The 25,366-nt window shown below is 30.0% G+C and overlaps 2 protein-coding genes across 2 annotated transcripts; one reads left to right on the top strand and one right to left on the bottom strand.

The window, feature by feature from the left end:
- Positions 1 to 14,616: 14,616 nt before the first annotated feature.
- Positions 14,617 to 15,435, bottom strand: LOC120580123 (sucrose transport protein SUC1). Its single transcript, XM_039833260.1, has 2 exons — positions 14,953 to 15,435; positions 14,617 to 14,912 (listed from the first exon to the last, which is right to left on the bottom strand). Exons 1-2 carry the CDS (start codon positions 15,326 to 15,328, stop codon positions 14,617 to 14,619), a joined length of 672 nt encoding a protein of 223 aa, XP_039689194.1. The 5' UTR covers positions 15,329 to 15,435.
- A 3,556-nt stretch (positions 15,436 to 18,991) lies between these two features.
- Positions 18,992 to 25,100, top strand: LOC11444339 (D-ribulose kinase). Its single transcript, XM_003606968.4, has 9 exons — positions 18,992 to 19,154; positions 19,244 to 19,455; positions 19,649 to 19,788; positions 20,063 to 20,315; positions 20,428 to 20,560; positions 21,104 to 21,192; positions 21,610 to 21,887; positions 23,547 to 23,616; positions 24,645 to 25,100. Exons 1-9 carry the CDS (start codon positions 19,085 to 19,087, stop codon positions 24,846 to 24,848), a joined length of 1,449 nt encoding a protein of 482 aa, XP_003607016.2. The 5' UTR covers positions 18,992 to 19,084; the 3' UTR covers positions 24,849 to 25,100.
- Positions 25,101 to 25,366: the final 266 nt, after the last annotated feature.

Consider the following 25,366-nt stretch of genomic DNA (forward strand, 5'->3'; position numbering starts at 1 on the left):
TGTAGTGGTGGGTTTAAGTTTATTTTTCTCAATAGTAAACAGTAATTTTGGATTTTAAAAAAAAAAAAATTAGTGTTGCTTAGTGGCAACGTGGCGGGTAAGGAAGTGGAGGTGAGCATTTAAACTGGCGGAAGTGCCCGCGCAATAAGAATGGAACAACAGTGGCAAACCCATGTCAAGTGTAATTGTGGAGTGTTAACATAAATGAAAAAGGTGTATGAATTAAATAAATAAATAAATCCTCCAAAAAGAAAGGAAGTAACAAATTTTTGTAATTGTAAATGTAACCTTTATTTGCTTATATTTTTTTTATTATTTTTTCTTTTGTTAAGTAGGCATGTGAATAGAAATTCAAATTGAATTTTCACGCATGCAAGTCAAGCTAGATTAAAAACTAAATAGACAGTTCCTGTGAGATTAACTCACTTGGTAAAAGATACATTATATATGCAGGGATTGGGGTTCGAATCCCGAACACCCCACTATTTTACCTTTAGGCTCTGTTTGGATTAACGGAACATAACAGAATGGAGCGGAATGGAATGAAATGGAGTGGAGCAGAGCATAATGGAATGGAATAAAGATTCCATTCCATTGTTTGGATATGTTATGATGTGACAAAATCATGTTTCCATTCCATTGTTTGTGAAGTGAACGGAACGGAACAAGTTATAAATTTTTATTCCACTTTTACCCTTATTTAAAAAATACTATTATTATAAAGATATTACTACTAAAATTTTATTGCCTTCAACCGTTAAAACATTTAAACAAGAGTTTAGCATCCTAATTTGATTTAGACATGCCATCCATATGTTTAACAAACTGCATTTCTTCATAACTCTATAACAAATCTAGGAATATACACGCATGTTGAAACTTTAAAACTCATTATAACTCATCAGTTTGTATACTAGGTATTATTGGTAAAATAGCAAAAATAAAATTGAAGAATATATAGTCATACATCAACGTAGCAAAGTTTCTTAAAAAAAAATAAAATCAACGTAGCAAAGTTCTTTTTTTTTTAAAGGTAAACATAGAGAAAAAAATATATACCAGAGCAAGAAATAATAAGCATGCACATGAGGAATTAAGAGGAAAACATGACAGCAATGAAAAAATTAAACGGGAGAAGAAGAAAACGTAAGAACAGTAGTTGGAGGAACATGTTACAGATAAAATAAAAACAGGGGTAAAAATGTAATATTTTTGTTACGGTACTCTATTCCATTGGATACACCCCAATTTGGAGGGAATGAAAAATTGAAGGTTTGGGTGGTATTGGATGGAATGAGTTCCATTGTATTCCATCCCACTCCATTCACTTTTTGCAAATCCAAACAATGGAATATAATTATGTACCACTCCATTCCGTTCCATTCCATCACATATCACCAATCCAAACATAGCCTTAAGGTGAATTTCTCCAGCCACTAGACTATTTGACCAAAAAAAAAAAAAACTAAACAAATAACTTTAGGAAAGCTGCCTAAACATAAGAAAAATGATCTCACACATGTTTAGGAGGCACCACTATGAAACCAACCGGTTTGAAATAACGTGTCAAAGGTGCTCAAAAAAGTCGCATGAAAGGAATAGATGATCGACATCCTCCATCTTACCACAATAATCTGCACAAAGCTCAACATTAGGCGAAATGATGTTTCTTTGAATTAAGTTGTTTGTTATAGACAAATGGTTACAAAGCAATCTTTGAGCTATCTTCCTAATTATTAGCCCAAAGATTATAACCATTTGGTGTTTGTTGTTCCTAATTATTCCTTACAACTTGGAAGATAGCCCAAAGATTCCACCATTTGGTATTTGCTGCACAAGCCATCTTCCTAATTATTTTAAGGAAAAATTATAACCAATGTTGGTGTTTTTGTTCTAGCGGTGGAATGGATGAAACTCCAAATTTTAGTTTCATAATAGCATAGTAAAGTTGGCATGAAAATGCCGGAAAGATTGATTTACCATCAAATTTTTTTTTTTTTTTTGTGGTGGTCGAGGTTTAAACGTCGAACATTGCATATTTTATGTATCGTCCTTATCAATTGAGCTATGCTCATGAGGACAACACCAACATATTAAAAAGCACTAGTTGTCATTATTTGTTAAATTAAAATTGTTTTAAAAAAAGTATAGCTGCATTAGTTAATTTTTTTTAGGAACTCTCTTGTCGAAATATTATGATATTCAATCAAGATAAAAAATATGTAGTATTAAAAAAAACTCAAAATTGGATAAATTGTTTAATAAATGGCACGTTAATGGACTTTGACGAATTTTTGAGTTAATTTTTAGCTTTAAAAAGTCTTTCCACGCACCATAACATTTCTATAAATTTCTATTTTGTGTATTTGTTTTACACTTTTACTTCTATCTTCTCTTTTCAGCTCACCTTTCTCTCATTTCTATATCTCTCTTTTTTTTTTTTTTTTGGTACAAAAGAGGGCAAAGCCCAATTCTATATCTCTTTAATATGTTCTTATATATTTCTCATATCTCTCATTTCTTTTACTCCATTTTAATTTTTTCTTATTCGAATTTATATGTCTCTCCTCTCTCTTTTTTCTCCAATTAATGTTGTCTTCATTCATGCACAACCGCACAAGTAACATTATTATTTTTCACTTTATTTCAATTTCTAGAAAACACATCCAACTAAATTTTTATTTTTTTTTGCGAGCCGTTGATCATTTTTTTTTTATGAATCGTAACATAGACAACAACGAAGATCAGAATAAATTTTCGTTCACCGTCTTGGATCCTTTTTAATTTGAAATTATTGTCATAATGGATGTTTCAGCAAATTCAATATACTAATTTTGATTATATATTATCATCAGAACAAACATTCATAAAACAAATGAGTAAAAATAAGAGACAATAAGCTTGATTGTAAAATTAAACAACAACAAAGGAAGAAAATCTGAACTTTTAAATAATGTGTTAGAAGGCACACTCTTTGCTCACTATTATAAACAAAAATTTATATTTTAAATTCATTGAATAATTGATGTATCTGATATATATATATATATATATATATATTATACATCAATTATTCAATGAATCTAAAGATTGAATATTTGTTTATAATAGTGACTAGAGGATGCATGTTGTAATAATTTATCTTCATTTTTTGCTTAAAATCCATTGATCATTTGAAATATTATAATTTGATAAAATAAATTCAAATCCTATAAAACATTATGATGTAAATCGTTTAAAATTCAAATTAAAAATCTTGATAGTCTTTTAAAGCTTAAAATTCATTAAAATTTTGCATAATGTTATAAAATCCACAATATTTTTTATGATTCTCGATTCAATGCACAAAATATTTATGTCTACCAAGTATGTAAGCCTATCTCCTTGATAACAGTACTAAAATGAAAATCAACTACCACCGGCTAAATGTCTGAATCCGCCCGTGGAGACACACCTTTCCCTATGGTCATTAAAGGATTGGATGTAACAAATCAGGAGAACTCCCTTCATCTCCAAACTACTTCCCTCCTTTTTTTTACCTTCTAACAAGTATCCTAAAAACACTCTATAAGCATTCTTGAAAAAAATGTTTATTGATAAAGTCGATTATTTTAATTTTCAATACACTTAATTCATCAATTTTTATAAAAAAATTTACTATTTATGGTGTTAAAAAATATCTTCAAACACTCGTTATCATTTCTCATTTTTTTATGGAGTATACTACTTCCCTCCATCTAAAATTATATTGTTCATTTTTGTATTTTGTCCAATTCTATCTCATTTATTTTAAACGTGACACTACTTATTGTGAGAGCACATATCATTTGAAATTCAATTAACCCAACTAGTATATTTTTTTAACAAAATTCGATATACACACACTTGGACTCTATAGGAGTGCTTAGGAGTACTTAAATAATTGGCTCTTTCTGGCAATACTGCTCTAGATATCTTGATGTAAACAAGCCGTTGCAACATCTCATTCGTGTCTGTTTTATGGTTATTAAATTCAGTCATTATACTTATTCTGTTTATGGAAACAATATTTCTGAATGAATATGCGCCATGATATACCATTTTTTTTACGTGAACCATTATATACCATTTTAGTGCAAATGTATTGTTTTTTGTTTGAAGGAAGCGTAAATGTATTGTTAGTAGTAGTGGAAAGATTGCGGGTATAACATCGTCCTGGATATGTTTTCAACCGATTGAACATGGTCCTAAAACACATTAGAGAAATGTTAATTACGTATTTTACTAAGATACTGAGGATATTATACATTTTACTTTCACTCAATTAATATGGTGGTAATGGAAAAATCCATAAGATGACAAATTAAGGACGAGGGGATATGAATGTGATGAAAAATTGAAAAAGAATTATAGGAAAAAATGATTGATTGTTGCTTCAAATTGAAAAGACCATCCACATCATTATAAGACTGTGATTTCTAAACTTAAAAATGACAAGAATAATCATTAATAAACAAAAAAAAAAAAGTAAGTTGTACTAATTGTGGGGTAATCTCAAAGATGGATTTGTTTCAACTAACCAACAACCCCGCGCAGTAACACAAATATTATGGGATAAAAGGCAAACAAAAACGCCAAAAACATAAGACGTTAATCTTTGCCAATTTCGTGATTAAAGGATTCTAATTTTATTTTACTTTACCATCTTTTATATAGCTTATGAAAGTGGATCATAGGCAAGGAATACAAAAGAAAAGGAATCGATGTTAATTTGTGTGGATGTAGTTTGCTTTATGACACATGCACGAAGCAACCTTTTTATTTTTTAGTGGTCCTTTATTTGGGGATGCTTGTGTTTGTGAGTGTGACTGCAAGTTAGATATTACCTTCCCTTCTACTTTGAACCAATGCCAATTAATTTACTAGTGACTCACGTGCAGCTAGGGTCATGTTGGGTGGTTAAATTAAATATGCTCCGTAGATTCAAATTTTCATCTTTCGTGTTTGGATGGAATATGATCGCCGGGCCTTCATAAAGAAGTACCAGTTGGGTTAGTGTCTCGATCGTTTTCGTTTTCTTTATTAATTAATCTAACCTTTTCTAGCTAGTTATTATATACCTTCATCATGTGCAATTCATTGTTCGCGGGAGTCTAGCTTACGTTAGTTTCATTGCTTTCCGCTCAAGTGAATGTTTTTTTTGTTTTAGATAATATTTTGTAGTACTCGTGATCAACTGTTAGGTACTTCCTTCGAAATGAAATATAAGCAAAAATAGTAGTTAAAAGTTCAATGCATGTGATTAAAAATTTAATTCACATACATCAACTTATCAGCTACGATTTTTGTCTATATTTCATTTTGAACGAAATATAGTATAAGAAGAAAAACTCTCGCAACGTGATAAATCAAAATCTGAATTTGAACCGGAAGGTACTAGTATAGACATTTTAGTGTTACATACAACTCAAATGGGATTATCATTGATGAGCCGAACCTATGGGGAATTTTTTTAAATATAATAATACCTCTATAATGCAGGACGAAGGAACTATTTGAACTAAATCGTTAAAATTCGGCCTAATGTAGCAGTGGACCCAATGGAGGCCAAAACCACAAGGACCCCAACGCACAAAGAAGGCTCCAAGCTGGCTCAAGGATTGCATCTTATGTTGTTGCTGTCACGAAAATCCTGGTCATCACCATTTCATTGTTAAAATTTTGTTGTGATTTCATCTTCTTTTATCCAGAATAATAATATTCCTAGATCAAGAGTTAGTCTAGGGAGTTTTTTTTTTACGTACCACCTGACGATTGATCCAAAAAATTAGATTTTCGGTTATGAAATTAGTTCACTATATATACAATGTATCTATTATCAATTGAAAGAGCAGCGAAAATGACTACCAAATTCTTGGTATCTTATTTTTTCCTTGACCTTTTGGACGTGCTCTAACTCGAATAGAGTCTTATCATTTGGTGCTCTCATCTCTGAACCATGCCTCCTCGCACTAACCGTTCCGAGAAAACTCATGAAAAGATGGTCGCTCAATATGCATGAATCAGGTGAAGGAAACGCATCTTAACGTGCTACATCATCACCTTTAACAATGTGGGTTCACCCCTTTTAATATTGATCAATTCCATGTTATCAATATCTTTTTTTTTTGTAGTGCCATGTTATCAATATCTAATATAGAATAATACGGTTCTATAAGCTTTTAAATATATCCTTAAAAAAAAAAGTTTTTAAATATATTGTGAATTCAACCATGCCATTTATAAAGTAAGAATAACGATTTACACATTTGTCTTTTTTTTTTTTTTTTTTTTGCGGTCGGGGTTTGAACCCCAGCCCTTACATGTATTATGCATTGTCTTTGACAATTAAACTAAGTTCACAAGCACACACTTGTCACTTTTGAATATAGTAATGCAATTCTGAAAATAAAATAAAATAAAAACTAACAAATGACTATGGACCCTCTAAAATATTACTATCTTCGTCCCTATATATAAGACCCTTTTGCTAAAATCACGGGAATTAAGAAAGTGAATATTTATATTAAAGTTGTTTGTAAGTACTATTGTTTTTACAGTTTTATCCTTAAGAGAGAGATAGTTAGTTTATGTTTTCCATATGCTATTTATTGCTGATACAAGAAAAATATGTATAATAAATAGGGGCATGTATGTAAAGAAATAATTAATGTAGTTGAAAATAGCAAAGGGGTCTTATAAAAAGAGACAAAAAAAATTCTCAAAAGGGTCTTATAATTAAGGACGGAGGTAGTACTATATATTGGGTTGTACAGTTGAAGTAAAAAACGTTGGCTCAACAGGATTTGTCCTAATTATATATACATTTTCGAAGCGTTAGCTAACAAGTAACAACTTCGATTTTGATAGAATATCCCTATACCAGAATATTTTTATATTTAATGTAAAGATATTCTAATCAAGTATAGGAATATTTTATCAGACTAATCGGGTTAAACTTCTAAATTATCATGCAGACGCCAACGACCAATACAGATTAGTTAACCAACTCTTTGCATCGTCACTTCTATGTAAAACGTACATTCATTAGTTCAGGCAACAAATTAGACTATTTCGTTTCCACCCTTCTCACGTACTTATGTTCGAATCATATTATCTAAACATTTTTTAAGGGATTTATGAATTATATATAATCCAAAAACTACCTAAACTCATAAATCATACTACAATTGACACGAAAATCTTTGCTTACCAATGTATTATTCTCTTATCAACTTTAAAATAATTATGGGGATAATATGATTCGTCAAAAGTGACCATAGTATCATAACTCACTCCTATAATTAAATTTAAGAAAGAAATTTGTAGAAGAATGAATTAAAATGTTGAAGGATGTAACATTGCTTATAATCATAAAATGTTCATAGACTATATATAACTACAATCAAAGAAAACATGTGAACTCAAAAAAAGTTATTTGATGCGGTGCATTGTGAACTCAATGGTTAGTGTACTGTTGATGTTTAGGTTGATAGAATTGGCCTCATGTTATTGAATTATAATGTAGCGTTGTCGAATTAGGAACGATAGATGTGTCTGAATAAATTAATGCATGTTGAATTATGTGTCTGACATGTGTGTATAGACGAACCGTTATGCCTGATTGTGCATTCCAATTTCACACAATAAGTTTTTATTTGTAACTGAGAGTTAATTATGGTTCTTGACAACAACAATTAATTGTCGTATATCAGTGAACGAAAATTATCTACCATTGTAGGTATTTGCCCGAGAGCAAATCAAGAGAGCCTAAAGAACAATTTTCAACTAAAATAAAAATTGTATCGTGAAAGAGAAAAAATTGCCAATGAGAATAACTTTTCCTACTTTGAAGTGAGTTTATATTTAAACCATACAAATTAAAATTTTAAAGAACTTTTCCCATTAGTATGAAGGGTGTGGAAAAAACTTTCCTACTTTGAAGTGAGTTTATATTTAAACCGATACAAATTGAAATTGTAAACTGAAAACAACAATTATTTAAATAAAATAAAAAAAACTAAAAACAACGCAAAATTAAAGAGAAATAGAGAAGGAGAGAGAAATAGAGAGACGATTCTATTATTCTCTTAAGATATGTGATTATGTTATATGTGATCTCTATTTGTAGAGAAATACAATGATATGACTTAAAATATTGCATAGATCGGATATCTCATATATAAAACTCTTAAACAATTATCCCCGTGAGCTTAGCTCAGTTGGTAGGGATATTGCATATTATATGCAGGAGCCGGGTTCGAACCCCGGACACTCCACTTCTCCACAATTAAATTGTGTGAGCTTTAGCCACTAGGCTACTTGACCAAAAAAAAAAAAAAAACTCTTAAACAATTTTTTGGAGCCAAAGAAATTTGTTGTAAAATTTCTTCCGAATTTTTTTCTTTTTTTTTTTCAAAAAAATGATATCTTATCTTATATATAAAAGTTCTTAAGTCTCGTTGCAAACTTCCTTCCTAATATTTTTTTTTTCTTTTTTCTTTTTGAAAAAATGATCTCAAATCTTATATATAATAGTTATTAAGTCTTAGGAAACTTTTTTTGTCAAAAAAAAAAGTCTTAGACACCATTTTTTTGGCGAAGAAAAGTTTAATGCAAATTTCCTTGCCAAGTTTAAAAAAAAAAATCATATCTTATCTTATATATACAAAGTTTTTAATTTTTCGAGTTGACAAAATTATTGCAGAATTTCCTTAAAAAAAAAATGTTGCAGAGTTCTAATGTCATTTAGGAAACTATTTAGAGCAAAAAAGGATGATATAAATGTCAATCCTAATTGTTTGCATTTTTTATTTTTTAAAAATGGTCTCATCTTATTTTCTTTTATCTTTTTTGAAAAGGCTAAAGAGATATATTAAAAACCACACCAAAACGCTTCAGCAGAAGGCGTGCCAAAATGTCTTGGAAAAAATAAAGTAAATACAAACCATCAACAGTAAAAACGTGTCAAAACAACACAAGAAAGGAAGAGAACTACAAAACTACATCTAGACAAAATAAAGAATTTATCCTCCTTCTATTACCGACAATTATCATTATTAACTCCTCTAGACCATTCAGCATGAAGATGGTTAACTAAAGTATCAACCAACAGAACGTCATCTTGCACACACGCAAGTTCAGAACTGTGAGATTCATTTTCTGCCTCATACTCAACTAAAGGGTTATAGTATTAGTAGCTATATATTTGATTGTTTATATTAAAATGTGTTTATGGTCTTATTACAATGTTATAAAATCAACAAGAAAAAAAATTAAATATTTTCTTTCAACAATCTATCTGATATGAAAATAAGAAGTCAAAATTATTTAAGGTTTTGATTCTTCATCTTTCAGAAGCAATAACTCATATACATAATAAATATTATAATTTTTATTCATGACATATCCATAATAATCCATCAATTGCTACTGCATTATAAGAAAATACATACATGATTGTTTTTTCGATGTATTATGGAGTTCAAACTTATATTTATGTGTGCGAGCGCTTGCGCGTGCGTGCTAGGTATGTGTGTGTGTGTGCGCGCGCATGTGTGATGAGTATTTTATGTCAAAATTGATTCAAAGATATAATGAATTAATGATTTTATTTTTATATATGATGCTGTAATTTTACAAATATTAACCATTTAGATAATTAACTTCCCGTGCATCGTACATGTCCAAATACTAATTATAATAATAACTAAAACTATGCACTAATTATTAATTTTATTAGGGCAAAGCTACATGCACTATATTAACTCTTTTTTTACAAATCAAATTAATTATATATTATGAATTAATAAAGAAATGAAACAAATGTGACGTGGATGGTACAAGAGAATGAGAGAACTGATATTCTATTGTTTACGTATTAACTAGTTACAAACCCGTGCTTTGCACGGGTTGAATAACATATCTTGTAAAAAATTTGTTCAAAAGGAAAAATGAGCAAATTAATGAATATTGCACAAACTCGGATATTATAAATGAATCACTTTTATTGTATTTTTGAAAAACTTTGTTATAAAGAAGAAATGAGCAAATTAAGGGAAATATCTGCATTTTTCTTAAGAAAATGTTGTCGTTCATAAATGTGAAAATCAAGCAAGCATATTGCACAAATCTCAACTATATGTACATTTCTAAAACATTTACCAAAGCATTATAAAGATTTGATGTAGGAAAAGAGCATGTTCTATTTTGTTCAAGAGATTAGGAAAACAACTTTATAATTAACATGATACTAATTGAAACCAACGAAGGAACCAACAATGTGCATATTAACGTTACATAATAGTTAGGTTTATAAAAGAGACTACAAGTGTCATAGACTAACAAAAAAGGGATTTTTGCCAATATTTACATCAGATAAAATGAAAAGAACAAATGGCATCCCAAAGACAAGATAGTTTACGATTACAGTCCAAAACGGTATGCCAAAATAGTAGAAGTTCAAATAGTTCAGCAGCAAAGATCTATTTTAACTCGAATGTGCAAGTTCTTCAGTGACTTTTCGAGATCAAAGATGAGCTTACCACCTTCTTCCATGACACGTTCTCTGCAGAAATTGAACCACTGCCCATCCAAGTATTTTTCATAGCATGCTCTTTCGGCGGTAATGAGGCGACACTTATACTTTCTCTGTGTCTGGTCATCAATGAGAATGTTTGTTTTGCGCTTTTCTTTCAGAATTGTTCTTGACACCTTTTTTGGGAAATGCTAAACAGGGAAATAACTGCAATATTAGTCTAATGCATATTAACATGGATAAGATGTATGGGAATATAGTTACATATAATTTATAAAATGAAGGTAGCATGACAAATTTTAAGCTAAAGAAACCTGATCAATTTTTGTATCATCAAATCAACCTGATCATAAATCAAATATGAAAACTGTTACAACTTTATGATTACTCAGAAAACCTAAAATAACTCACATGCATCAATTTTTTTCAACTATAGTACGAGAAGCTAAAATAACAATTGTGTCAAAATCTTACCATGAGCTAAAATTCAATCATCATGACCTCTACTATACTCCACATAACAAAGGAAGATTTTTCTACAACCATGCAACATAAAAATTTCTGGTACATAATCCACTAACAATTGGAAAAAAAAAAAAAAAAAAAAAAAAAAGAAAACTCTTAAAATGTAGAATCGTGAAAAAAGGAAGAAAATCACCTATGATGAAGCAAAAACTCAAACAGTGTCAAAAAATGAACCCCTCAAGCCATAAAAAACAGTCAACTCAAGTCATGCATGGTCTCAGAACCATGAAAAAAGGAAGAAAATGACCTCTTAAGAAGAAGAAAGTGTAACAGTTTTCCCATCCGAACTCTGATATCGTTTGACCAATGGTTTTTACGGTCTAAATGTTATTTCAAAACAAAGTTAAAATAAAGGCCTTTAAGAAAGAATCTAAAGTTGTTTGGTTTCTTTGTTTTCTTAATTTTAAAGCTATTTTTAAGTTAAATGTTGTTTGCAAAAATATTGTACAAACTTTGAATTTTTTTTTATGGTGTCCGGGGTTCAAACCCCGGACCTGACATATATTTGTGCATTGTTCCTATCAACTGAGTTAAGCTCACGAGGACAAAACTTTGAATTTATTATGAATTAACATAATAAATAATAAAATGTTTAAAATATTTTCTGAAGGCTAAATATGTTAAAAAATAAAAGATATTTTTTGACAAATACTATATTTACTCAATAACGTTTATTTTGTGTAACATGAATACAAATTTGTATCATCATATAAATGACTTGTTAAATATTTGAATAGGAGAAACAATTTAAGAAGCCTGAAATAATAACATAAATAATATCAAAAGAGTTAGTTTTTTCTATTTCAATTATACTCTATAACAAATTTCGTTATAAGAATACCATATTTTTTGTGTCTTTCAAAAATATAAGAATTTATATTATATGATATTATATTTGTTACATTGTTTGTGTCATGGAAACAAATTGTTTAGTTTTTTTTAATAAGAAAAAGATATGCATAGTTTGTTATAATATAAAGGTGCAATATATATGTGTGAGTTTTATAATGGCTTTGCCATTTCGTCTATCTACCACAAAAAAAAAAGGTGCAATATATATATATATATATATAATTTTTTTAGGCATCTATACCTTTTTGAAGAAAAGACATCTACAATTTTGCTTTTAATTAAAATAAAAATTTTATAAAAATAATCATACGTGTTATGCAACGCCAAAAAAAATTATAAGCATTAGCGTAACAAAAAACAGACACAAATAAATATTACTCTAAATGCTAATGTGTGTGTGTATATTTTAGCGAGGTTGAAGAAAGAAAATAAAACTATTTGAAAAACGTGAATAAAAATATTTGTGAGGTTGTGATGATTAAACGATATTAAAATTAAATAGATAAGTGATAAAAAGATAATAAAATTCCTTTAAAAAAGGTAATAAAATTAAATGGAACGTCCTTCAAAAAAATTAAATGAAACGGTTAAAAAATATTAAATGGAAGAAAAACACATATAGAAATATAATATTAAAAAAAAGGAATAGGTTCCAAACATAAATTGAAGAAAGATACTTGTGAAATAAATTGTCGAGAAATAGTTTTTTGAAGTAGCATTCAACAACTTTTGGCCATAGCTCATTTCCATTCAATTTTATGCATTAAAAAAGTACATTTTTAAATAAGTATTTAATCGATATTTTATTTGGCCTAACTTCTCCTTAAAAATGTAGATAAGTTGAAAAAAAAACCGAGTCAAACGGTATCTTAATATCCCACAATGGTAGTGTAGAAGCAACTGAATTTGGGAGAAAAAATTGGAAAATAGTTAAAAATAAAAAAATTGAAAAATAGTTAAAAGTTTTTTAAAATATTAAAATTGAAAAATAGATAAAAAAAATAAATAAATAGGTGAGGTAGCACTCAACCAAGCAACAATAAAAAAAATTATATGCATTCGCGTAACAAAAAAACAGACAGACCGACATAAAATATTACTCTAAACGTTAATGTGTTTGTGTATATATTCGCGAGGTTGAAGAAAGCAAATAAAAATATTTTGTATTATTAAATGACAGCGTGATGATTAAACGATATTGAAATTAAATATATAAGTGATAAAAGAATAATAAAATTCATTTGAAAAAAAGATAATAAAATTAAATGGAACCCCCTTAAAAAAAATAAATGGAACGGTTTCAAAAAATAAAATAAAGTTAAATGGAAGAAAAAAAATATTGAAATATAATATTATAAAATAAAATAAAAGGTTCCCAGCGTGAGTTCAAAAGAGATGTTTGTGAAATAAATGATCGAGAAGTAGTTTTTTAAAGTAAAATTCAACAACTTTTGGCCAAAGTTCATTCCATTCAATTTTAGGCATTCAATTTTTTTTTTTTTAGTAAGTACTAAATTGATATTGTGTTTAGTCTAACTTCTCCTTAAAAATGTAGAGAAGTTGGAAAAAGTCGCGTCAAACGATACCTTAATCTCCCACAACGGCAATGTAGAAACAACTGAATTTAAGATTATTTTTATTAATATAAAATAAAAAAGAAAATAATATAAAATAAATAAAAAATAATAAATATAAAAAAGAAAATAATACAAAAGTAAAAAAAATTGGATGAGGTGGCAATCCCCAAAGTTAAGAAATTATGGAATTACCAAATTGCCCCTTTTAGGGACAAAATTGTAAATTTATATGGCATTAATTTTAATAAATAGTTAGTAGATAATATCATTCATTCTATTATATATGTTCAGTTGATTTCTTATTCTTTAAAAAAAAAGTAGAAATTCTTGTTCTTATGTATAAAGAAAAAAAATTATTATGAGTAACAATAATTTTTATCTTAATCTGTTTTTAATATATTTAGGGATCCATTTCTAATATTTTTGGATATCTTTAGATATTTTAAAGAATTCTTACTCCAAAAATATAATTAAAGATCTAATTTTCAGGAATCGGTACACCAAGTTATGCAAAGATAGACCACAAAAACAAATATTTGATATAAACTTGACTTTTAATTTCTTTATTTTTTTGCTTTTGTATCATTTTGAAAAATAAATTTAGCAAGCCAAAGAAGTTGTTTTTTTTTTTTTGCCTTGTCTGGCCTTGTTGCGTTGGAGTAAATAGATGCCAAAGTATAAGGGATACTGAAGTTTATCTGCACAGATGCTCACAAAAGTTTATTAGATTATGATTTATTTGTAAATAATATGGATACACATTGCTCAAAAAAAAAAATATGGATACACAAAAAAAATAAAAAAAAGGTAAATATGTGGAATCATATTTTGTTCTTAAAAAAATTCATTAAGTGACAAAATAATTTAACCGTGACCTGATAAAAATCATATCTTTAAATAAAAATATAATGTTTTTTTTAGGGAAAATGGTTTTTTTTTAATAATACCTAATTTGTGGCCATTAAAAAATTAAAGTCTAATTGAAATTTATACCGAAACATAATAAAAAGAAAATAGTTTCTAAAACCAATTAAAAGTTAATTATGCATAAATTGTTATACCACAAGCAGGACACCAACGACGACGTAGAAAAAGAATGTCGCCGCCCTAATGCCAGAAGGGGGGCATATTGGCATATGGGCCTGATAATTCAACTTTAGCACGGTGTTCATGCTCCGCCACTTTGGTGATCATTACTATCATACTGAGGCAAATAGCAAGAACAAGATTGCCATCTCCCCACAACCTCCTAGCACCTCCAATGTAACGCCCTAAAGGTTTGATGGCGAAAGACATCAAAGCAAACACAATTGATTTCAACACGAGTCCCAATAATCCGGCTTGGGCTCCTAGGTGGTACCACAAATCTAACACCGGATCATTCCCATCGTAAATTTCACGGCCTATCCAATCAATATTGAATAAAAAGAATGGGAATCATGCAACCTAATTGATCCCCGTTATCAACATTAGCACCACGGTGATTCAATGTAACCTTAAGGGTGGCGAACAAATGATTTAATGCAAGTGTAAGATTGGAGAAACAATTATTCAAAATAAGAGTGAGATTAGCAAAACAATGATTGTGTGTGGTAATGAGAGTAGCAAAATAGTTATCGAGAGTGGCAATGAGAGTAGAAAAACAGTGATTGAGCGTGGTAACGAGAGTAACAAAACAGTGATTGAGTGTGCTAACGAGAGTAGCAAAACAATGATTGAGTGTGGTAATGAAAATAGCAAAAGAAGTAATTGAGTGTAGAATGAGAGTAGCAAAACAGTGAATGATCGTGAGAATAAAGGTTGGAAAAAAACCAACCATATTGTCTGCTATAAGGAGGAATCAATAGACGAGCTTGTGTGGAGGGGGGCGTTATTGTGTAGTGTGTCTGAGGCTCGTGGACAGTGGTGGTGGTGGTGTGTGTTGGTTAGGCTTCTTAATCCTTTTGTTCCTGCTACTCATATTAAGTGGTTTGGAGTTGTTATCTTGTATATTAAAGTTGTTATGTCTATCCAAAAAAGTTGTTGCAAAGTTCATAATTTTTTGATTTTGATTTTATTTTGATTTTTATGGTTTTATCTTGCATAATGTTACAAATCATTGCTTAATAACGTGTGATAATACTAGTAGCTATATTTGATTGTTTGAAGTTAAAATTATTTAAGGTTTTGGATCTTTGTCTTTCATAAGCAGTAACTCATAAACGTAAAAAATATTATAGTTTTTTTCATGACATATCCACAATAATCCATAAATTTCTACTACTTTTATAAGAAAATGTACACATTATTGTTTTCTCAATGTATTATGGAGTTCAAACTTATATTTATGTGTGTATGTGTGTGGGCGTGTGGGGCGCACTCGTGCGTGCGTTCGGACGGGTGTGTGTGCGCGCGTGATGATTAATTTATGGAAAATGCTAACAAGTGCTCTAAGGGTATTGTTTAAGCATATAAAAGTAGCAGCTTTTGTATTGGAAATTGTAGGGTTATGACTTTAAGAAGTGTTTGACTTGTATTTTCAAGCCATAATTTCTTTTTTTGGGTTCCTTAAACAATTCCCTTAGGGCGCTTATTAGCGATATCCTTAATTTATATATGATGCGACAATTTTACAAAATATTAATCATCTTAATAATTAACTTTTCGGGCATCGCACGGGTCCAAGTACTAGTGACTTCAAATTTCTTTTACAAAATTGTAAATTATATATTTAAATATTATTTATCTTTAGACAAAATGACATAATTTATCTTTAACTTAATTTTAGATAACACTTTCGTCATTTATCCTTTTTTATTCCGATTTAGTCATTTATGTTATAAAATGTCAACAAAATTATCCTTTTTTAATCAAAAACATAATAAAAAAAACTCCAAAGAATATCATCAAAAACTCATCGAACTCATAAACAAACCCAAGTCTTCATTATACAAACCAAAAAACTCAAATTTCATTGATAAAATCTCATTAAAAATGATAAGATGATAAAATCTCATTAAAAATGATAAGATATTTAATGTTAATTTACGTCAAATACCCTCACAATTCTTTAAGTTATAAAATATTTTTTCATTTTTCAAATAAATATTGCATTAGAAATATATTTTTTTGAGAAAACATTAGAAATATTATAAATCAAGCAATCAAACAATTTAGTTTCAAATGAAGATTAAATAATACATTTAAATATATCAACTTAACATTAAACGTTTTTTTTTAATAAAAAAAAACTAACATTGAACGTCTCCATAAATCATTTTAAGCGAGTTTGATGAAAACATGATTGGTGCAAATCGAAACACGTGACTAACAACCATCCAACGTACTTACCAAATGTTCCTTTTGTTACTTTACTAGATGGGCACGAATATCCACTATTTTTATTATGCTAATGCATATAAATTACGAAAAACAATCTTTATGATTTTGTTTTCTCTAATTTTTTTTATTTTTTTATTTTTTATGATTTTGATTAAAATTATAGGTATAGATAATAAATATTTTACACTTTCATATCTTATACTCCCTCCGGTCCTTTTTATTAGAAACAAAAGTGAGAATTTTTTTGGTCCTTTTTATAAGAAATATTGACCAAATTTTAAGTATGTTTGAAGCTAAATTTCATTTGTGTCCTTATTTATTATGAGATAGAATATTAAAAGTAAGTAAGTTGGTGGAATAAAGAGTAATTAATTTAGGGGTATTCATGATTTTTTTTTTTAAATGTAGAGGTGTATTAACTGAAGATAACTATTTTCAATGTATTTCCTTGGTCTTGATGTTTTATATCTTTTGTTTCTTGTATAAAGGACCGGAGGGAGTATTTTTCAATTGTACCTACAATATAACAAATATTATGTCTTTTAAAAAATATATAACAATTTTATTAAAAAAAAACTTTATGATTTTAATTAAAATTATAGGTATAGATAATAAATATTTTACACTTTCTACTATCTTATATTTTTCAATTTTACGCATAATATAACAAATATAACGTCTTTTAAAAAATATATATATAACAATTATATTAAAAAATAAATAATAAATATAATATAAATTCTTATCTTTGTGAATAACAAAATAACATTCTTATATCCTTAAAAAAAAAAAAAAAACTTATAGTCAAGTTTATTTAAAGGTATAATTAGAAGGAGAAAAAACAACTACAAAAATCCTATTTTTTATATATACGGTGTAGATATACAATAAACACAATCTGAATTATGATAAACACGTTAAAAATTAAACTCTCACCATGAACTATCACATTAAAATTTAAAATGTTTAGTTAAAAAAATTCATCAAATATTCTATTTATACGCAATATTTTGGAATGATATTTTTTTAAAAATAAAAGTATACAATATTTCAAAAAGTTCAATACTCTATTTGGAGAAGTTTTTTTTTTTTTTTTTTTCACATTTTATAAGATTTAAATTGTTTATAATGCATTTTTGAGAATTAGTCATTCGATTCGATCTAATTTAATATATATATATATATATATAATTTTTTTATATGGACCGCGTTATATGGTCAAATCATTCGATTCAATACAGTTTAATCACGCAGTTCGATTAGTTATCGAATGGCTCAACCATTAAACCAATAACCTAATACTTTTATCGGGTCGATCACCGGTCTAACATATAATATTTGGCCTTTAATTTATCATATGTTATTTTGCACTAAACAAGTTACTTTACTTTAACATGTAATGGTACTTTACTTTGACACTACAACAACCAAGCCTTACTTTATTTGACACCAGCGAACAGACGGGCACGTGAGTGTCCGTCTTTCTGCTATTTTTATTGCGTTAACGTTTGAAAATTATGAATAATGTTTTTTTTTTATGAAATTTTGATTTTGATTAAAACTAAAAATATTAATGTTTGTTGCTTTCAAATTATAACAAACCAAACTAACCATGATTATCTATTTCAATGACACTAACAATATAATAAAAAAATATAATATAAATTCTTTTTTGTAATGACACCAACAACAATCTTTGTTATAAAAAAAGTTGTTTAAAGATATAATTAAGATAATGAAAAAGTAAGTATAAATAAAACCATCTAGTTTGTTACACTTTTTAAAATAAAAAACCAGACATAAATATTTAAATTTATTTTTATATATCTGTTACATGTGTTGTTTGTATTGAAATTGAAGACATTTTGAAACGAGAAAAAGTTCGTCAAAAAAAGCTTAAAGATGTTTTTTTTTTTTCTTTATATATATAGTATATATTATATTTATAAAAATTCAATCAAACTTTTTTTTTTTTTTGAGAAAAACAAAATCAATCAAAATTAAAAAAATGGACACGTGGCTCCATAGATTAGGAGAGTGTTTGTTGGAGGGTGTTCAAGTGAGTGACCATACCATAGCATTGCTCTTTAGATGAATAATCCAAACAAGCTTTTTGGATTTTTTATTTTTAAGTTAAAGTGTAAGAATGTAAGGCGCAGAATGTTCCTGAAAATGGGACCTTTTTTTCCCTCCCTGTCCGCAACTTTACCACCATTGTTCCTGAAGTTCCCTTATCCTTTGGGAAGATAAGAAAATGGTAGGCGCTGTTTCAGTAAACCCAGCAAGCACCATTTTATCATCTTTGACATATAGTCGAAAACTTGGTATGCAATATCTAATGTAAACTTTCAGCACACGATCAACCACTTATTTTTACACCATTTTTATACTTTCATACTATTATTCCTATCAGGAAACAGGTTCTTTTTAGGTAACAAACCAAGGACAGTATCAATGTCTCTCAAAAACGAAAATCGTAATAAAAAGCAGCTAGAAGTGAGTACGGGAGCAGCTGAAAGGCTGTATCTCGGGTTAGACTTTGGTACTTCTGGTGCAAGGTTTGCTATTATTGACATTGGTGGTACAATTCAAGCCGAGGCGAAGCGACCCTATCCGTTATACTTGGTATCATTTTCATTTCATTTTTAAATTAATTTGACTCATTGTTTAGCATAGACTAATGTGATCGAGAATATTTTGGTATTTCGTTGTTAAGTTGACAATGTTCTATAATTTTGGAGACTAAATTAATTGCTATTATTCTTGTTAACGCTACGGCCAAAGTATGTTGAGATTTTTGTTTCTTTTGTCTAGAAAGAATGGAGAGTCACATGATTGGGTACGCTCATGGAAGGAGACACTTTTTTCGTTGCTTGAAGATATCCCACTTAACCTTCGCAAAGACATTGTGTCGATTTCTATTGATGGCACATCTGCAACTACTATCATTGTTGACAGGTACATGATCAATTTTATTTTTATGTGAATCAGTGTTGTTAAATAGTGGCTATGGTAGTGCTATAGTGTAGCAAAATTTAAACGAATCGCTATTGTCATGTGATACACTACTTAGTACAAAATATTGTCAAATTGCGGTTAAAGCAATGCTATAGCACAGTTGCGTTGCAGAATTTGAGCAAATCGTTTTTTTCCATGATTTACGACTGCAGCACTAAGGTGAATCTAGTTAAAGATTGTATTTGAATTCTGAAGTGGGAATGTTGTACTGCAGTGACACAGGAGAACCGTTGTGGAGACCTTTACTTTACAATGAGAGCTGTCCTGATGCACTACCTGCTGTAAAATCCATTGCACCTCCAAACCATACAGTATGCTCTGCATCGTCGACTTTGTGTAAGCTCGTCTCATGGTGGAATCGTGATGGTTCAAACAAAAAATCTGCTCTGTTATTGCACCAAGCAGATTGGCTTTTGTGGCTTCTTCATGGAAAGCTTGGAGTTTCAGATTATAATAATGCTCTGAAGGCATCATTTAATAAGCTCTAACAAATTATCTGTTTTTCTAGCTAGGATAATTATGTCTCTGTTGCGATATCCTTGTTGGAAAATTTATCCGCAATTTTTTTATGTTTTGCAGGTTGGGTATGATCCTGAAGTGGACTCATATCCATCATGGCTAGTTTCTCAACCATATTCTCATCTTTTACCGTCCATTCTTGCACCTGGAACTCCAATTGCTTGTTTAAAGGAGGAACTTAGCAATAAATTTGGTATGTTTTCTTTAATTTTATGAATTGCAGTTGTATGAGAATCTGTACCAAGCAACACTTTGGGGTAATATAATCTGTATAATAGAGCCTTCCAAACAACTATATTAAGCACCACGGTCAGCGCTCTCTGAGCCTTGAGCCTGGCCTGGCCTGGCCTGGTGAGCCCTGATACCCAACTCACATATAAATTTTTTAGTACAAAAGAGAGAACCATATTAAGCTTACAGTGCTAAGTTCCAACCCCATTTTATAGGGATACTGCTTATTAATATGGTTTTACAGCACTTCCAATTTGAATAGTGCAACCTTATCTCAATATTCTTCTTTCTTTGGATGAGTGCCTTCTTGAGCGTTGAAACTTGAGACACACGGCTTTTCCAAATTCCAGTTGTGCCACAAGTAAAATTGACACGCAAGTAACACAACTTTCTGGTCTTATATATATTGCTGTGTTGCAATGGCATTGGATTTTCCTTAACTTCTTGGTTAAAATCTTTGCTGCTGTGAAATTGAAAATCATATATATAGTGCATATCCTTTCAGGTTTTCAAAAGGAGTGTGTTGTATGCACCGGAACCACTGACAGTATAGCTGCGTTTCTTGCAGCTCGTGCTACTCAACCCGGAAAAGCTGTAATTTCTTGTTAAACTTATCCTTCTTTAGTTATTTATTCATGATCTGTTAGGTCTCGTGATAGACAAATTAAGATTTTCAAAGGATAGCTTAGTGTAATTTCTGTGTACGTCTAACCTATAACACCACACTGTATTTATAATAAGATCACAATACATAAAAAGCCTAATATATATGATTGCTATGGTCTGCCACACTGTATTTAAATGCATCCTGGTCTACCAAAATATAATTTAAATGCACTGTGGTCTTCTCATGGGAGATAAGCTTTGGTGCTTATATAGGCTCCTTTGTTCGTCGTTCCTATGGTTGGTACTTATTAATTCAAAACCTTACAAGCCAAGAACCTCTTTAGATTCACCATTGTGGATAGCATTTTATGCCTTGTTTTGTTTCTCGTAATGTTTGATTTTTAGGTTACATCATTGGGTTCAACACTTGCTATTAAACTATTAAGCAACACAAGAATTGAGGATTCTCGGTTTGGGGTGTATAGTCATCGCCTTGATGATAAATGGCTTGTTGGTGGTGCTTCAAACACTGGCGGAGTTGTTCTTAGACAGCTTTTCACCGATGATCAACTAGAGAAACTGAGTGAACAAATCAATCCCTCACAAATATCTTCCTTGGACTACTATCCTCTGCCAAAAGCTGGTGAAAGATTTCCAGTTGCAGATCCAGATTTGGTTCCAAGGTACTGAATGAATCCATTTTGCTCTCTGTTGGAACGTTCAATTTTTTGAATTGAATTCCCTTATAAAATTAGCTTGTATAACCTTCTTTATAAAATTAACTCACTTGGGTTGGCATGATGGTGTTGGCTTGGGACTTATGCTCCTCTTGACATCTCACATTCGATTCTCCTCGGCGCCAATTTCGTTGGGTTAGTCCACAACCCGTAAGTGTGCGGTGTGATTGGACCCTTTAGATTAGTCGGTCCTAAGCCGGATACCAAGTTTTCAAAACAAAAAAAAAATCTAGACTTATTTTAATACGTGTTTTCAAATGAATTTGAAATCCTGTCAATAATAGTTTTTTATTCCTTTTGTTTTTAGAATACTATTTTTTCTCTGGTGTTTCATTAAATCTACGAATCATCATGTGAAGGATCATAAGATAGTTAATGAGATAGCCTCCAAAGCATGTTTTGTAAGAGAAGTACGAGACTATTAAAGCCAAGCAGTAATTTCTCACATTGTTGAAAACATGAAATATACCTCACATTGTTCAAATAACCAAAAATTTGGGTTGGACATAACTCAACCATTATGCCCAATACTGGACATCTTGTATAGGCTCTATTACTATTTTAGAGTTTAGGTTGAGTTTAACTCAACCCTTACAAAACTGACTTATAAGACGAGACTGCTCTCACTTTTTTTTTTTTTTTGAGCAAGACTGCTCTCACTTGTAAACTCATTGTTAGATTATACCCCCTCCGTCCCAAATTGTATGTCACTTTACAATACCAATGAAACATTAATGTTATTTTTCCAATTATATCCTTAAGTATTTATTACTCTTTATTCCTTCAATTCTTTCATTTATCTTTCCCATATCATTTATTAAGGATAATTTTGTAAAACAACTCATAATATCTCTTTCCCACACAATATTAATTACATTTCTTAATATGTGTGAAATGCCCAAAACGTCATACAATTTGGGACGGAGGGAGTATCTACCAATGTGGAACTTTTAACACTTAGCAATCACATATTCACATGTTCCGTATATTCAAGTTCGTTCTTGATGAGGCACTGCATTTTGCATAAGTAGTCGGATTGCATTTAATTTCAATAGAACACTTGACTTGATTGGCATTAGAATATTATGTTGTTCACTGTTTCTTGAGAAGGCACCGTTTGGTAATTAAGAAATACTATGAAATCTTCAACAAAAGAAAAAGGACAGTATTTATTAGGAGCTATAAAACATTGGAGTCCTCCTCATTTGGCAATCCTTACATTGGAGTATTTATTAGGAGCTTTAAAAAGGACAGTATTTATTACTTTCTATATTTCAATCCTTAACAAGTGTCCCAAAATGTCGTTGTAGAAAGAAAAGAAAGAAAAAAAGTGTCCCAAAAGGACTCTTTGACATTTCCTTGTCTTTAGTACTTAGGGATGATGACTGACCCAGTTTTTGGAAGAAGAAATGGCTTTGAAGTTCCATATAAAGAATCAGATTTAATGTTGGTTCATTTATGTTCAGGGGCAAAGCCAAATCTGGTTCTGTTATCTGTGTCATGCTACCATAACAAAATCAAAGCAAGCTCATTTACATGTGTGAGCACCAACCAAGACTCTTTTTATTTTTGCATAAAACTAATGGAATTTGATTTTCTGGGCAGGCTACTTCCACGTCCAGAAAATGATGTTGAATACTTGCATGGAATTTTGGAATCCATTGCACGTATAGAGGTAAGAAAAATATTAAGTGTATGTTTCTGTCCATCATTATATGAAGTAAAATTGATTTTGAAATTTTTTATGTTCTAGAGTACAATTGATTTTGTTTCAAGAACTGGTTTCTAACTTAAGGCTATGTTTGTATAAACAACTTAATTTGCAGCATATAGCATAAGCGCTTATCTTGATAAGTGATTATGTATAAGTTATTTCTCTAAGAAGAGATAAAATGAAGTTAAATTGTTTTCATATAAGCTATAAGTCGTTTTCGTAAACTTTATTGGAGAACCTATGAAAATAAACTGAAAACAAGAGCATGTCATAAGTTGTTTTTATAAGTTCTCCTAAATAGTCTTAGAGAACTTATGCCAACAAATAAATTCAAATAAGTCAATCTAAACAAGTCCATAAAGTTAGAATTTGGAGTTTTGCCTTCACAATTAGTAAGCCTTAAATTTATTGTTCAGCTCACTTTTGATAGAACAAGGTGGATATGCCAATAGAACAAGGTGGATTACTATGAAGAAACTTGTGCAAAAACAGTTGAAACAGAAAACTGTGCAAGCTTAAGGTTTCTAGGGTTTACTAGATTTAGAGAGAGAGAGAGAGAGAGAGAGAGAGAGAGAGAGAGAGAGAGAGAGAGGTTACTTGTGATTGAAGAAAAACTGAGTATTTGATTATGAATGAGTCTTAACATATTTACAAGCATTGAGAAGCTTATATACAAAGAGGTTTTGTAACAAACTTCTCTAAAACTATCTCTCTAACTTGGTTAACAAGCTAACCGAAGTTAGTTACCCTAAAATCTAGGGTTTATTCTAACTAAACTGAATTTTACAATCTAATAACTTTTACATAAATGTATATTACACTCGCTTTCAGCTAGAATCAATTCATGCAATCACAATTTTGTCACTGCAAAATCAAATAGGCACCAACTCATTTTTTCAGTGTTTCATAATTTTTTGCTCTTAATTTTTTGGTAATGCATTCATCCACTAGATCCTAATGGGAAGCACTCTTGAAATATGGTATTTTAGGCAAAGGGATATGGCTTGCTAAAGGATCTAGGTGCAACCGCAGTGGATCAAGTTTTCACAGCCGGTGGAGGAGCGAAAAATGAGAAGTGGACAAAGATACGGGAAAGGGTGCTTGGTTTACATGTGAGTCGTGCAAACCAAACGGAAGCTGCATATGGAACTGCATTGCTGGCAATAAAGGGTGATCAACAAAATATTTTGTGACCAACTTAAGGGCAAATGCACCATTGTCGCAGTAGTAATAAAATTTATGATGGAAGTCCTACATATAGATTAAAGCAGTAACTATCACACTAGTCAAATTTCTATGTTATTTGGACAAATGAATATCAAGAACTTATAAATTTTGAAAATGTCTTTCATTTGATGATGAACTTGGAATAACCGAGAGTAAGTTAGAACAAGAAAAAGATTCAATAATGAGAAACTTGAGGTGTCTAGTTTCACCTATGCAAATATTTTGAGCAATAATCAAATATTTATAGTTGATTATTACACTTATTTATCAAGTTGAGAAATGATATTTGTACAACCACTTTGTGACAACTTTTAGATAACTTATTTTAATAAATGACACTAATTTCATCATTTTTTTTTGTCAAGTAGCCTAGTGGCTAGAGAAATCCACCTTAAAGATAAATAAGTGGAGTGTCCGGGGTTCGAACCCCGGCCCCAGCATATAATGTGCATTATCCCCTGCCAAATGAGCTAAGCTCATGGGA

Source organism: Medicago truncatula, chromosome 4 (assembly GCF_003473485.1).
Source record: "Medicago truncatula cultivar Jemalong A17 chromosome 4, MtrunA17r5.0-ANR, whole genome shotgun sequence".
In the NCBI taxonomy this organism is placed as follows: domain Eukaryota; kingdom Viridiplantae; phylum Streptophyta; class Magnoliopsida; order Fabales; family Fabaceae; genus Medicago; species Medicago truncatula.

What these genes read in the sequence shown, in the direction of transcription:
- LOC120580123 (XM_039833260.1), bottom strand. Translation starts at nt 15,328, where the DNA reads ATGGTTGGTTTTTTTCCAACCTTTATTCTCACGATCATTCACTGTTTT. An exon ending in TAACGGGGATCAATTAGGTT is followed by an intron (nt 14,913 to 14,952) that starts GCATGATTCCCA and finishes TTGATTGGATAG; the next exon opens with GCCGTGAAATTTACGATGGG.
- LOC11444339 (XM_003606968.4), top strand. Translation starts at nt 19,085, where the DNA reads ATGGTAGGCGCTGTTTCAGTAAACCCAGCAAGCACCATTTTATCATCT. An exon ending in ATTATAATAATGCTCTGAAG is followed by an intron (nt 20,316 to 20,427) that starts GCATCATTTAAT and finishes TATGTTTTGCAG; the next exon opens with GTTGGGTATGATCCTGAAGT. An exon ending in AATCCATTGCACGTATAGAG is followed by an intron (nt 23,617 to 24,644) that starts GTAAGAAAAATA and finishes ATGGTATTTTAG; the next exon opens with GCAAAGGGATATGGCTTGCT.